General features: G+C 39.0%; 1 protein-coding gene across 7 annotated transcripts in view; it reads right to left on the reverse strand.

Moving 5' to 3' along the window:
- Positions 1-347: 347 nt before the first annotated feature.
- The window catches only part of ENAH (enabled homolog (Drosophila)), a 56,174-nt gene continuing 40,705 nt past the window's right edge, over positions 348-15,816 (reverse strand). For 4 of the 7 annotated variants that reach the window (XM_009273848.2, XM_009273845.2, XM_009273850.1 and 1 more), the window contains 5 exons: positions 14,641-14,707; positions 12,073-12,135; positions 7,821-7,899; positions 4,599-4,656; positions 348-3,402 (listed from right to left, as the gene is read on the reverse strand). In XM_009273848.2, coding sequence (XP_009272123.1) covers positions 3,365-3,402; positions 4,599-4,656; positions 7,821-7,899; positions 12,073-12,135; positions 14,641-14,707 — 305 coding nt within the window. In that variant the 3' untranslated portion in view covers positions 348-3,364. The remainder of the gene's footprint in view (positions 3,403-4,598; positions 4,657-7,820; positions 7,900-12,072; positions 12,136-14,640; positions 14,708-15,816) is intronic. The other 3 variants (XM_009273851.2, XM_009273849.2, XM_009273846.2) reach the window with 1 other exon arrangement.

Here is a 15,816-nt window from a genome sequence, read left to right on the forward strand (position 1 = left end):
AAAGAGTCGGACTAACTGTAATTATTTTCCCCCGGTCTTTCCCTCTCCCTCCCTTCCAAGTTCTCCACGGATACAGAAACCGGTGTATGCCGTGTGAGAGTGTAAATCAAATCATACCTCTAAAATGGATTTGAATTTATGTACAGCAGTTACCGTTCACGAATGTTACACAGTCCCTGCAATTACATTCTTTGTAAGGTAGGTCTTCGCTTTTCTCTACTGAATCTTCTGATGGAGAAACAGAAAGGAGGGGTGGAATCAAGGAGTAAGGAATGATCAGTCATTAAAATTTCTGGGAAATCGAGTAGTAAACCTCGGGGAAGTTTTCTATGAAGTTCCAGAAATAATTGGTGGCAACGTGTATATATTGCAATTTTATTTCATTCGCTCAAACAAAACGTTAGCATGTAAGAAATTTAAAATGACACAATATGATAAAAATAGCAGAGAATGAACCGAGAAACTAAAAAGAAGGTAAACCTAAATGCATGAAAAGTCAACATTCATTAGTGATCATCTTCAGTCTTTGATTGACACTTGATGCTCGATAACTTTTTAAAACAATGAACTGGAAATCATTATGACTATCTGAAGAGATTTCAGCACCAGCACTAAGATTTTTACATTCAGTTGGTTTGCAGTTGACTTGGTAGCCACTTGTCTATAGTACAGGTTTATCACAGGTCAGATCACAGTGTTGAGGAAAGCAACGCCTTCCTGGCATTAGAAAGGATCCCTTAAACTGCCCTCAGCTCAAGACATCCATTGTACAAAAGCACAGAACCACCACAATATGGTTTTTAAAGAACTTAGTTACCGGTAAGCAAAATAATCTTAGCTTCTGCAGTTCATTTTCAATACTGAAATCTCTGGAAACGGCGCAACTGTCAGTAGGACAGGAAATGTCTACAGTAATCTTTAATTCAATCCGATTTTCTGGAAAGAACCAATTCGGCAGTTTGGGATTACAGAAAGTATGTGTGTAGAAGCAGCACAAAAGACGACATCCGTTCCTTTTTCTTTTAAACAGAAATCATGTTAATTGTAGACCAAGGCACAAAACGTTTAGTGCATAAGCCAGTTCCTTGCACAATCTAGTAGTTCATCCTTTAATTTTGGACCACTTGTACCCATTCACGCTATTCCACTATGCTACTCCTGAACTCTCCTAGAAACAAATCAAACATGATTTCTGACAAGGGTAAACTTCCTTAATGCTCAAAAAGTCCGTGTAAAACAAAAAGTTACAGCAACAAAGATGAAAATGCCTCCTCTTGTTTTGAGAAAAACAGTACCTGACAAGCTTACTACGGATTTTTTTTTTTAATGCCTTCAATAAATGCATGCAGAAAAATGTTTTTGTTTTTCTTTTTTCTTTTTAAAAAATGATTAATAAATGGAGTTAGGCAATATTTCCACTGTAGTCTTCTCTTAGAATTTGAACCTATAGAAACAGGAAAAGTTTGAATTGGAGAAAAATTTCCCATTGAAGCCTTTCCAAAGCTGTAAGCGCTGTTTTGCTTTGGTGTTCAGCACTTAAGACAGTATGTAATTGAAAGCATTTGTCCTACGAATGGAGCTGCATATACTTTTAAGCTGAAACATTAATGTCTCCAGAAGTTGTAAGTAAACTTTTCTTTTGGATCAGCACAGATCCCAAAGCAAACATGGCACTGTTACGGCTCAGAAAAATCGACAGTGCAAAGGAAAAGGGAAGATTTTGATCCATATTCTTTGTCTAAAGCACTACAGATCCAATTCACAGAATTTCTATTCCACTGAACTGTACCACATTAAAAAAAATAATTAAAAAAAATATAATTTACAAGCATAAAAACCTGAAAACCTTGGGAAACAGAAAGGTATCATCTCCCCTAAAAATGATTCTCAAATTGTTGACCAAAACCAATGGCATACCACTGCTGTTTTTCAGGGTTTGGGTTGTGTGGAGCTGTGGGGGTTTTTGCTGGTTTTGAGTTTTTTGGAAGGAGCGTGGCAGATAAATTAGGAGGAGAAGGCGACATTTACTGTGACCTGGTGCTCCGTCGTTCCAAGGTAACTAACTGCTGTCCTGTTTCATTAAACAATCAAAAAAGGAGTCTCGGAAAAGAGTGAAGCAGAGGGTCATGGTAAAAAGGTGAAGGACAACGCACTTACGCAGGGGCATCCTCAGTAATTCAGATGCCTACATGTTTGTTCTCCTACTGAGAAATGAGTTAGGTTCACATGGGAGTTTCAGAACCGTTATGGAAGTATTACTGAATTTCAAATAGAAAACTGAAAAAGAGATACAAAAGGATTAAGTACCTGGTTCCATTAACATGGTTACTGATAAAAGTCACGTTTTCCTCATTATTACACATGCATGTAAGATGAAGAAAAAGTGTAGAAAGTAATAAAAATGTGTCACCTTCCCCCTCCCTCATCCCGCATCTTTCTGGGCATAAATTAAGCCTTACAAATGAAAAGGCTACTCTGTGACATGCAATTTTTCTTTTAATTAAAAAGCTGGCTGTGTTGTGTTACATTACAAAAATGTCCACATGCATAAATCTAAAAAAAGCCCCAAAATCTACTGTAAATCTACAACATACTAATGATTTACATTTGACTGCTGATTCGCATTATGTAGAAGTCTTAGATTTGGTAAAGCATCGTAACAATGTAGGAAGGCATCTACATCTTTAAACTCTGGACTGTATTTGCTTTTTTTATTTTCCTATAAAATTGCATGAAGGCTAACTAGAGAGGCTTCCTATCATAAAATTCCAAAATCTTGATATGTCATCACTGTCTAGGTCATTCACTTACAAATATTGCCCTTTAAAAGCACGCGTTTCTAATCGTTTCATGTTTTGTGAACTGAACTTCTACATGTCTGATCTTTTAAATTATTCATGGAAATATCAGATACGATAGGAAGACAAACCTGAGATACATTTGAAGTACAACAGTATAACTTGCTAACTCCTTCATTAATAAAGAAAACCTCTCTGAAAAGCCTTCCCGAGCTTTTCCCTGTTTTTTGTCTTAACAACAAATTCTGAAACGTGTGCAATTTTATCTTGACATGAGTAGACTTCAAAGCACTGTGATCTTGTCTGATAGGTGTAGGAATTTCTGCATAATCATTACAGTAACTTTAAGAGTCTTTTCCACCCTGCTGTAAAGGTCAGAAAAAAGCTGCAAACTAGGAGGGGAATAGCATATCACCAGAGTGATGTGTCTGAAGCTTTTCAGAATAGGTCGTTTCTCCCTCCTTCCAAGTGTCTGTCTGTCTGTCTCCGTTTTCTTCTAACAGCTCACGAAACGTAGTCAGTTTTATACCAAGTTAAAGAGTCACATCGGCTTAGTACTAGTCTTTCTATGCAGTATTCGACTTGCTGAGTTCCTGCCTGATAGCTAGAGAGAAAAAGAGAGAGAGAGAAAAGTTAACAAATCAAATAGTCAAAGTCAAGGCAGAAAGCCAGAACACACAACTGATCCCTTAAAGAAGGCTCACCCTGCTCTAAGAGTCTTAGAACATGAATAACCTATACGTAAGATGGCTTCATGTGGCTTCAGACAAGTGTCATTCTCAACCAGGCAATACCCTTTTTCCTCCTGTAAAATTTTTGTTAACATCTTATTTTTCAGTTCTGCATCTCCAGGAAGTCTATGACCTTACCTGACGACAATCACTACCACTGGGATTATCAAGGAGTATATGCGTGGGCTCATTTATTTAATTTTTGTTTGTTTGTTTTAAGAGCAGCCTCAGGGCCCTCCCTTGTTTGCATCATACTGTTCTAAAAGGCTGCGGTACATAGCACAGTCAAAATATAGGGGAAAGCACTGCATCCTCCATAGCCCAAAACCAGCCAGCTCTTTCTATGACATCAGTTGATGACATCTGATATTTTACCAGCAGTGGTCAGTTTAATACCACTTTTTTTTTTTTTCTTTTTCCTTCCCCCCCACTTTATTGTGGTATTTTCCACAAAGCAAAAAAAATGCACACCAAGGTAGTAAATCACACACAGAGTTTTATTTACTTCTCGACTGGTGGACCTTTAAGATTATGCTTTCTCACTGATTTCCCTTAACTACGGAAGACTACTTCTTCTAGTAGTAGATAGGAAAATATCTTCTGTTAAAATAAAAATGAAAATTGTGAGAATTCTTTTCTTTGACTCTTATGTTACAGACCAAAGAGGAGAAGACTGAAAGCTGGAAGCACAATCCTAGTCTGAATATTACCAGTTTTGAAATATGCACCTCAGCAGCTCTGGATTATTTAAAAATAACCCACCTACCACCACATGATACTAAGGATAACTGCAAATCACTCAAATACAGCATCCCTCCAACCACTTTTAAAAGAAGCTACTTGGTGTCAATGTTCTATTAAAATAAAACACACAGGAGAGAAAACATTGAAGCACATCAATCAAAACAGGTCTGGCACAAATGAAAGTATGCTACCAGACTAAGAACAAAGCTACTTTTACCAATATATCATTTTCGGGCTAGAAACACATTATATTTACATTGTTGTGCACCTGTAGCTACTTACTCTAAGACTGAACAGCAGCAGCAGCAAACAGATTGATACCTACCATCAATTAGCTCTTCCTTTAATTTCGTTAACTCCTTCCTCATTTCATCTAAAATGTCCTATGGTGTGAGAGCATAAATAATAGATTAGTTTTACAACATGAACAGATTAGTTTTCCCACCTGTAATTTTCCAGAGAGAAATCTGAAATTCTTCCAACCTTTAATCAACCTTTAACCCTTCTGAAATGCATAACCCACCCTTTAGCTTCCAAGTTAATCCCCAAAACCTAAAGCATCCCTAAAACATTATTACTGCAGGTACAATGAAAAAAAAAAACCTTCTGTAGAAGTCCTACAAATTGATTCCTGTAGAACTTATGAGAGGAGAAGGGACATAATGAAGATAGAATATTGTATTAATGTAATTGCTAAAGAAAAGAGTTAAAAAAAAAAATACTTGGCACATCCCTTTAAAATAAGAAAGCTTTGCTACAGATGAAATGTGATGTGGAATGCAAAAAAAGTAGCTAACTAAAAACCACAAGCCAAGGAAAAAAAAAAAAGGAAGATCAAGTTATCAAAGTATTCCCAGTCGCCAAGCGGAATGTGAGGGAATGAACATGACAGAGTGAAGTGCCACCCCCTGCTTGCTGTTTTCTCCATCCTTTCGTCTAAGTGATGTTAACTGATGATTTGGTGACAATGTTTTTACAAGCAGAGTGGGGGGTAGCGTCTGCTTCTGCAGAGGAGACTGTCACCTCCTGGCCAAATCTGTCGTCAGCAGGAAACTAATCCAGATTTCAGCTGTTTCTTTTTCAGCTTTGGTGTCAGCAGGAAACTAATCCAGAAGATTTCAGCTGTTTCTTTTTCAGCTTTGGGATTAGCATGCTGTTCGCAACTGAGCGTGCCATTACTCTAGCATACTCTAGACTTGCTGAGTCCTTTATGAGCTGTTGGTGGGAGACACATGCGTGGACACACCTTCCCTGCCTGAAGTCATTCTTGGCATAAAAGCGCGTACCAAAGCTGCAGAGGTCGGTCTCCCAATTTGCCAAGTCTTAGACAAGGAGCATGGCCACCAGTTGCTGGGAAGGGCAGTGGCAAGTAAGAGCTTGCCACGTGTCCAGTAGAAAGAGTGTGGGACGATTTTGCCTCCAGAGAAAAGAATCTTAACAGAGGCAGCGAGAGTCAGCGTGCCGGGAACTTGGAAGAGCTGTGCTTTATGGGATGATAGGATCCCCATCCTCTGTGCCTTCAACTCGAAAGAACCACACAGAACAAAAAGAAAGCGCCCCAGAAAACAAAAGAAAACAGAAGAAAAGAAAAAGCAGTCAGACTGCTATCAGCAGCAGTATTTCATGGAAGCTGTAGCAAGAGTACCACAAATCCTCTTGAGATGACAGAACAGGAGTACCCCTTGAACTAGATTCTAGAACCACCCCACATATGCTCCAGAACCACCCACTGGTCCAAAGCACAATCTAGAACCTGCTCTAGAACTGCCCACCAATCCAATAACTCAATCTAGAACCAACCACGGCACCAGAACCCCCTCTAGAACTTATCACTGAGCTGGAAACCCAATCTAGAACTTATCACTGAGCTGGAGCCTACTCTAGAACCAACCACCAAGCTAGAAACCTGCTCCAGAACCTCCCTTCCCACTTGGGGACCAGCCCATTGATCCAAACGCCACTTGAGGAACATCCTTCACCTCCAACTCCACAATTCACACCCCTCTAAAAACCACTGCCGCCAACACCATCACCATGGCTCTACAAACAACCACCCCCCGAACCCACCAAGTCTGGAACCCACCCGCTGCACAACCAACCACTGCTCTACAGACTCCTGAGTGTAGAGCCCCCTGGCAACAGCAAGCACATCACTCCCCTTTTCAAGGACAGGGATCCAACTTCAGCAGAGCCTTGCCTGCAAAAGGGGCAGATCACACCCACAATACAGTGTGCTCATAGTCTCTGCCAGAAAAGTAACTAGCATCATCTCAACATGCTCCCCGAGAAAAGGAGCTTCCACCAGCTCAGCATGGACAAATGTGGCCAAAAAATAGTAACAAGACCTCAAACATGACTCCCCGTACCACACAACTCAGATGGGCACTGAGAAAGTATAGTACTGCTTTTGCCGAAGCATCACGCAGCAAGCCACCAGCAGGCCAGCTATCCCCATCATACCACCCCTCTTCGAGACTGCCACCTACACCAGAGACACCATGCTGAAATGCTGCTCACCCACAGGAATCAGGCTTCCCTGCTGCACGTTGGCCTCGCAGTTGTCAAAGACTCTAAAGATTACTAGATGCACCACGAAGCACAACAGGGCAAAAAGACACAGTAGGATTCTCGCACATGGACAACTCCAAACACCTTACACAAGTCTACTCAGGTCAGCATCAGCCCAATGCCTCAGGCAACAACTGCTCTCAAAAGGACATCTGCACTGAAAGCACCTACCAGCGGCAGCAAAGATGATCATCCTAGGGCCTCCTCAGCAATGGGGGACTTCTCAGTAGTCAGAGGAACACAAATACCTTACACTCACTTGCTCCTCTGGGGGCTCCTGTTCTTAGGAATGTGGAACATTTGCTCAGTCTACAGATCACTAATGCTCTTAACTGATAGCTCCTGTCACAGGAGATCCCTTGCCGAGCCTCTGGTTGCACAGGTTTGTCTGTTTGGCAAGTGTACTTGACAAAGGCCTGTCACCTAACCAAACATTTTCCAAAGCATCCCATAACGTCTTTTCCTCATCTAACAGCAGGCGGCTGCTGCCTTCTTCCCACAAGACTCTCCTCTGCTCTTAGCCAGGATAGCCACACAAATGGTGGTATCACTGGATGCTCTTTCACCACCAATGCCCATGGGTGCTCACATCTAATATTAAAACATGGTGATACTTGTTCTGCTAGAACTGCTCTGAGGGCTTGTTGTTTGTTTGCTTGCTTGTTTGGGCAGAGAGAAGAGAAGGAAAGGTTTTCCAGGCAAACCAGTTTCCCAGTTCCATCCATAGTATCAACACCATCTTGTGTGTGCTGTCTAATGCAAAAGCAGGAACAAGCATCTGTGAGAAAGTAATGGGGCTGTGTAAGCCGCCATCCTACAGTTACAGCTCCTAAGAAACACGTCTGGGGAAAAATAACAACTAATAATTACTAAATCATTATTTAAGTTTGGAACTAGTTAACAAAACAGTTAAAAACTGGTATTGGACAGCTACAAGTCCTTATACCCAAGTTTTCTATTCAAAACATTATATACGTACCTGCTTCAATCTGTCATAATCTAGACCTTCTGACTGTACTCCATTGGCACTGGGTTGCCCCGTTGGTGTAGATTTTGGTCTGCAGTACAAAAACACATCCATGAATTACTGGTCACTCATTATTACAGGATACATAGGACTTCCCCATCAAACTTGCTAATATTCGTCTATTGCAAACATAGTAAAGAATCAGAACGAAGAAAAAACATTGGGAGTGGGAGGGTGGGAAAATCAGGCAGACCCAAAATACCACACAGAATAGAAAGCAACAACCAAGAACATTTTCCACACACTGGAAATATTAATTACCATAAGAATAAGTTATTAGTTCAAAACAAGAACTTTTCAAGTAGCAGACAGATTTCACCGTCAGTGGTTTCTGATGTTTTCATAATGGGCATGAAAAGCTGAACACCTTCAAATGTCAAATACCTTCCCTCCTCCCTTTTCAACTGCGTACTCATTTCAAAAGAGGCCCTCTCAAAGAAACACTCCCACTAATGACTACATGTTGATGCTGTAACTCTATGAATTACAGGTGGAATCACCCTGGCAGATTTTCAACATTTGACAGGACATGGCTGAGCAACCTTATCTAACTCCCTTTCAACCTAAATTATTCCATCAATTGCTTTCTAAAGCTACTGAAAGCAAATACTGTAACAGCAGCAAGATTTATAAGGTAATACTTGAGAGGAAGTTCCAGTGTTTTGGACTAGGTCATGTTCAATGTTTGCTTACGTAATACTCTCAAGACATCGAAAACTTGCTTACCAAGATCATCTTGCATTTTTAACACACATTCCAGAGGAAGCAGTTTTTCTACCTTCTCACCTCTCTTCTCTGATCCCCTCTGTTTATACAAGGTGTAACTCACTCGTGTACTTACTATGCTTCCACAGGGCCTTGCATACCTACAGCTATGAGCGGAGACAGAACCTAGATGCTAACAGCAGGAATACAGAAACGGTTCTCCAAAGCAGGGATGGAGGGATGGGTGGTGTGGGACAAAGAGGGAGGAATGTTCTGCTGTTCTTAATTACTTCTTACATCTTGGCTAACATTCTCTCTCCATTACACTATAAAATGTTAAGCCAAAAAGAAGCTGTTGATAAAATTGCTGACAGTTCATGTCAAGAGGTTTCCCCAATGTTTAGAATTATCACAGTACGCTAACATTAAGGAAGGGCAGGGTATTAGTAGACTAAACTGGGTCCTATTTCATTGTCCTTGTATGTGGCATCACTGAACAAAAAAGCCTGGCCTAAACTCAGTGTCTCACTTCAAAATTCTTGCATAGGAGGAATTCATTAAACACTGCATTTTTCTGGATTCGTTACCTGAAGGTGCAGCCTTATTTATTACAATGGAAGGTGGCCAGGAACAAAAAAAGACAAACCAGCAGGAATGGCACAGTTCTGCGCTTTATATTCTCTCAAACACACAGTATAAAACTAACTTTTTCCAGAATAAAGCAGAATGTGAGGGACAAGCAGTATATCCATTGCTTTAGTTCTTCCGTTTATTTATGTATTTTTAATTTAGCCAACACAAAAAAAGTTTTGTTCGCACTCAGAAGAAAAAGAATAGTAAACCTATATATATTTCTTTGCTTTTACAAAATCACTACCTTCAGCTTTCATGCCTCTTCCCTTACAAGACAGCAGTTCATCCATGAAGAAACTGTCTGATTACACTGTCTTTTTCAGTACGAGCTGAATGGCCCTCATACTGGATTGTCTTGATGACTTTTATAACCTGACAGGACTATTTTCTTATTTGGTAACTGAAGGAAAACACTCAAAATGCGACTCCCAACAGAAAAGAGCTACTACAGAAACTTTCTCAGGTTTGTGCTTTTACCTCTTGCAGGTTCCCAGTGTGAAAAATGTTAAGAACGAACATGGGACACAAGTGTTGCCTATTTTTCCTCCCCCTAACCTGTAACAGGGCACACCTGTGTCACTGAAAAGCCTGGCACATTCAAAAAAATTCATGAAAACCTTCACACACATTCATAGCTACCGAGTAATTCTGGTGACAGAAAATTTTAAATTGGTACACCCGAGCCCATTCATCTTTTCGAAAGGCAATAACTCCAGTGTAGATGGTAGAAAGCTCTCGACAATTTTTTTAGTGCTTCGTGGTTATTTCTGTGCACTGACAAGTTAGTTATGTCAAGCCTAGTGGCACCCATTTAGGAAAAAACTGCCGGCAGTTAACCACACAAAGCAGAGTGGTGGCAGGAACATCCTGTGTTGTTATACCAGCTCGGTTCTTCACTTGGGATCACAATACTCAATTGCTACAGCTGTTTAGACATTAGGTCTACAGCTGTTTAAATGTAGGTTCCAAGAGAGAAATTGCTAACATTATTATTGCTTGAAACACACCAAAATGAAATACATGATCCACTGAGTAAAACAGCAGATGAAATATTCAATAACTTGATAGTGGAAGAAGCTGGAAAATAGAATTCACCTTGCAACCACCAGGAAATCTACAGTGTGTGCTAATGCTATGAAGACAAACCACAGTTTAGGATCTTTTACAAAACTCTTTAGGTATCGACAGTGTTTAGTTCATTATGAAAGAATTCCTTGCTCAAAAATATTCATCAAGATGAGATCTTTGGCAATTGCTGCTGCATCACGTATCTGATATTTAAAGTGGTACTTGCAGTTTACACCTCAAACTGTGAACACGAACTTACTCCAAGCAGAATAGCATGAGTTTTTCAGATTCTCCATCTATAGTTTCTGATCATTTCCATTGACTGTCGCTTTGTTCCCGTGCGCTATGGCATTACAGCATTTACCCAACATGACTGAAAAAAGAATCAGTGTCCTCTCAAATGCAATTCCTGGCAATTGATAACAGGCACCTACTACCTGCCTTAATGGAAGAACCCAAACAAGAATATACTTTAATATTTTAATAAAATGCCTTATGTCTTTAATATTTTAACGAGATGACTTTAAAGAAGAGCTCTCCACAGACTGCTTCGTGTTTCTTTTGCTTCAGATCTTTAGAATAAAAAGACAGCTCTACCAATCATACACTATATACTCCTGCTATCTGTCAAAAATCTCAAAAGGAAAGCCTCTTTATAAACTCTACCACTCAGTATTAAGAATGTATTCCATTTTTGCTTTCTGAAATGCAAGACATTCTTCATTCAAATATGAAAGACCGTAATTTGTCAACTACATAATTTCTAATCTCAGGCAAATCTAGCTGTCTTCCCCGAAAATTATCCTATTTTTCTTTCTTCAACTTGCTCAGAAGAAAGATTAATGGTGAATGCAGTTGCCATTAAGAGAAACATTAACTATTGAAATTTAGTGAATAAAACATCCCAACTATTCGATCCTAAGATGGCTGAAGAGCTCTCCCGTGTGGTTTTTCATAGCATTGCTTAACAGGACAGTGAGGCCACCTTGATAGTCCCTAAAACACCTTAAATCAAGCATGCAAGATAAAGATTTTATTCATGCCAACATGCAGAATACACCACCCAAGATAAGTAGCTAAAAGGGGAACTTTTCATACAAAAGATTAGGTAGTCACCACAATGAGTGCCTTCATGAAAAACAAAGCTGGAATTTGACTCAGTAATTCTGAGGGGCTCTAACACATTTACCTGTGGGAAGCTCTTAAAAGCTGAAGGCTTTCAATGTCAGTATTTTATGACTACCACTACAGAGTGTGAAACTGAGACTACAGCTTAAAATACACATGATGTTAATTCTAACTTGTGAATATGTTCCCAACAGAAACATTAATTTATGTTTAACAAGTCCTTTTTTTTTTCCCTTTCCGATGTTTAAGTCAGGCAAAATCTATTTGTTATCTTTACTTCATTTGCAAAAAGCAGATGTGAAAACTCACCTAGAAAATTAATTGCTATTCCTGTGTATCTAAACTTACATTTTTGAAAATCTGCTTCTCAAGACACTGCAAATGGTTCACTAAATCCTTGCATATCCAACAGGAATTTGTACCTTTGCAGGTGGTGACTACCAGAAAAAACAGTATTTAGTATGAATTCATAGCTAGTTCTTAAGCCATGTCAATTTGCCTTTGACACCATCTGCTTTTAACCAGTACAAAAATGGGCTCAACTGAACAAACAAAATGTCAAGAGGAACCCGGTGGTGCGTGTGGTGACTACCAATCCATGTAGAAAAAGTCCAACCCTGAACTGATCAAAATGGTTATTACAAAGTCTCAAATGCCAACAGGATGATACCTGTTTAATGAATCATAGAACCTGTTTTCAGAAGCAAGCAGATTTTTCCATGGAGATTCCCGTCTACAAAGGGGAGAAACACTACCTTAACAAGCTATAATAGGTCTTAATCTTGTTCAGTTTTAGCACCTTGAATACCATGGAGTTTCACTAGTAGTGTTCCAAGAGTTCTATTTGAATGTTTCAGAAAATACTAAAAGCACATAGCTTAAGTCTTTTCAAAGTCTGCTACAAAAAAACAGGCCTGATTTTAAACAGGACACTAGTTATTTTAAAATACTTAGAACATTAATTCTGAATAACAACTCCTTCATTGTCTACCTGTTTGGAAGCTCTAAAGAGAAAATTTTGCTTACTTGCCAGTTTCTTAGGTATGCTTTGTTTAATCCCCATAAATGACTCATATCCTCTCTGTAGAGGTCAGAAGCAGGTTCGCAAGCCTTACCAGGTGAAAGATAACCCCTTTTGGCAAACACAGTATTAGCGTTTCAAATAGCAGCACCCTTTGACTAACTCACTCAAAGAAAGTTACTTTAACTTGGCAACTGTTGAGAATTAAGAAAAATGCAAGGATATTCAAGAGAGACTTCTACTAATACCTTTTCTTTCTCGGTCCATGAAACGTTCCTCATCCTGGCAGGGTAAACTGTCAACACTGACTAGAAAACTGTACCAGCACTCTTAAAATATATGCTATGGCACCTTCCAGCAGGTTATGACAGCACTAGAAAATAATACTGACATTCGATAAACATGGAATTCTTATTTTGGAAGTACTTTTAGAGTATACACCCAGTGAGGTTCTCAACAAGCTGAATTCTATCAACATTTTCCATTGGATGACTGAAGACAAAAGCTTGATGCAGAGATTTTCTCAATATGTCTCAAGAGAAGTCTCGAAACTCCTCTGTACTCCTCTAGGTCAGAAAACATTTTTAAACAGACCTCAGTAACCTCCAAATGTCACCGGCTGAAACAAGATCAAAGAAATAGGATGCATAAAACAGGCTGTAGGAACAGGTAGAATAAAGACTTAAGGACATCCCAGACTCCCCAGAGGAGTCTGATAAGGAGAGTTGCCCTATTTATTAATCCTTTCACTTTCCTTTCTTCAATTGCTTATCCATAGGGTATCTGGATCTATATGGCTATCTATCTATAGCCAAAGGGCCACGTCAGCAACTATCTTAAACAATGTGAAATCTAAAATGCTCTTTAGGATTCCTTACACAAATTATTTCTGTGACAAGTTCCCTCTCAATGCCGTGTATTGATACCCCGATCTGCTTGAAAACAAGAGACCTCGGTTAAAGCAGGTAAGACCTACGGAGGGGCGGGGCAGGGGAAGAAGGTATGGGGAAGTCAAGGCTAAAGGTAAAGCAGTATTTTGTTACATTAACAATATAGCAGAGAGGACATCACCACCAATGTCACCTGCTTTTTGACAAAGAATAAAGCAAGCAACCAGAATCAAGGCTGCAGACATTTTAAGCTCCTGTACTTAGTCATTTCTGAAAGACAGACAAGGATACTGATATAGGATGAGAGTGTTTAGTGCTGCATTTTAGAACTGGAGACCTCGATGGCAACCTCGACCACAAGTAATGCCACTTAGAGAATAATTAGTTTTTCTTCTCTAATCACCAAATCTTGTATAGCTGTTTCCAACAGGACAGAATTTTAAGGAGAATTCAAGTCATTTCAAACACAGCATTCTCAAGTTTAACATGTTCTTTTGTTTTCTCTCAAGAAATTCAGGTAACTTTGTCAGATTATCACAGGTCAGAATCCTTTAATGTCTCTATGCAGAACATATAGGAATTCCAAAATGAACCACAAGCCTTCTGCTTAAGATAAATGGCAATTAAATACGGCTCAAAAATAAAAAAAAATTGCTAAAGCAGCCATTTCACTCTTTTGCATTACTGAAATGCCTACCAAAATGCCCACTGCCTACCAAAGTTCCAGCTGACAAGTTACCAAAGATTGGTTAATGCAGTGAAGGACGTATAATATTTCTACACTTCTTTAGGATGGACTACCTTGGACCGGTATGAGACAGCTACTGAAAATTGTCACAGAATCAAATCTTACCAAGATGGCTTAAGTATCTAGATAACCATTCTATGACTAGCACAGAAAAACAAAGGAGAAAACCCATTCACTAGATTTACTACTGGATATATGAATCACAGCATTGAATTTGGTTCTCCCTTACAAGAAATTTCAGACTTCTTTAAATTTTAAAGAAGTAGAAAGAATTAAACATTGCTGTAGGCAAACATACACCTTAAAAATTGAAGTTATGCACCAGCAATTGTTAAGGAATCTTTTTGGGTTTTACTTTTGACTTTACTGTCAAAAATTTCATTTACTAGCATTCTCCAAAAGCAACTCTTCATTCTTAATTAAAACTGCCAAAAGCAGTTTCACAGCAATAATTTTAAACCCATACATTTTGCTTTTAATACTATTAAGGTGATTTTTGCTATTTTAATCCAGTATCTTTAGCAGCACAAGCAACAACAGCAAACATAAAGAAAAGATAGCTGGTACAAAAGGGAGTACCTGGAGATAACAGGTGACTTGCTTCCATTCACTGTATTTGTTCTTTCCCAAGGCTTTCTTGTTAGTTCTGGAAAACATAACGCGAAGATTAAAAACTGTCTTTTTCTATTTGTTGTGTAATTTACGTGAGGAAACTTCAAGTACCTGGCAACTTAAGTCAGCCTTTTTTGGTGGTTTTTTGTTTGTTTGTTGTGTATTTTTTTTTACTGCATTGCATTAGTTCTTTCATATTAAGCTACCTCCTGTTCTACCCATCTTATTTTTAGTCATACTACCATTTATGTTGTGATAGCATCTTAAAGTGTCACTTTTGTTCTAGACATTGTAAATGCCATTTGATTCTTAATCCAACTGGGAGAAGGTCTGCCTATACTTTATGTATTTTATTGCTTCAGTTGTGAAACATGGAATTCTGGAACCGTAGCCAAATAGCTTCAAATACTGGGGGAAGATGTTTTTAAGCCACAGGAGTTTTCCTGAGCTGTTAATGAATTATGTAAAATTAATTCAGTGTCAATTTCAATGAAGCGATGAGCAGACCTCACTCAACTAGAACACCTTTCAGCAACAAGGTACTTATTTTCCACCAAAGTCTTGTCCCCAAAAAGATACTTCTAAAGTTGCAATATATCATTTCCCCCGTTCAAAATAATACAGATTCAAAACTAAAGGTACATTGGCCGTGGATCCAGAAGAAAGTGTAGTTTACTTGCCACCTGTGATACTAGACAAAGTTTTACTATGCATCTCTTCTCCCATCTGGGCAGTTTACACTCTAAGGGCAAGCACTCTTATTACACACTGCAGAAGAGGACTTTTGGGCCTAGTCTATAAACATGAATCTGATTTGTAGTCAAGTTTTAAAAGCCCAACCTATCTTTATACATGCTCATGCTTAACTTTCCATTCTGGAGCCTGCTTTCAGTTCTGCTTAGAATCCTCTCCAATAAACTTTGACTCGCTATCCTGAGTTTAATACAGTGATCTAAAGTCCCATGTGAAAGCTAGCTTTACTGTGCAGGTTTGTTTGTCAACAGCAGACAGGCAGAAATCACAGCTGAAACGGGGCAAACAGTTCAGTTAAGGACTGTTTATTTTTGTGTTCTTCTATGGTGAATAAGATTATTTTTATCATAGAATCATAGAATAGTTTGGGTTGGAAGGGACCTCTAAAGG

The sequence above is a fragment of the Aptenodytes forsteri genome, unplaced genomic scaffold, assembly GCF_000699145.1.
Source record: "Aptenodytes forsteri isolate BGI_AS27 unplaced genomic scaffold, ASM69914v1 Scaffold319, whole genome shotgun sequence".
Taxonomy (NCBI): domain Eukaryota; kingdom Metazoa; phylum Chordata; class Aves; order Sphenisciformes; family Spheniscidae; genus Aptenodytes; species Aptenodytes forsteri.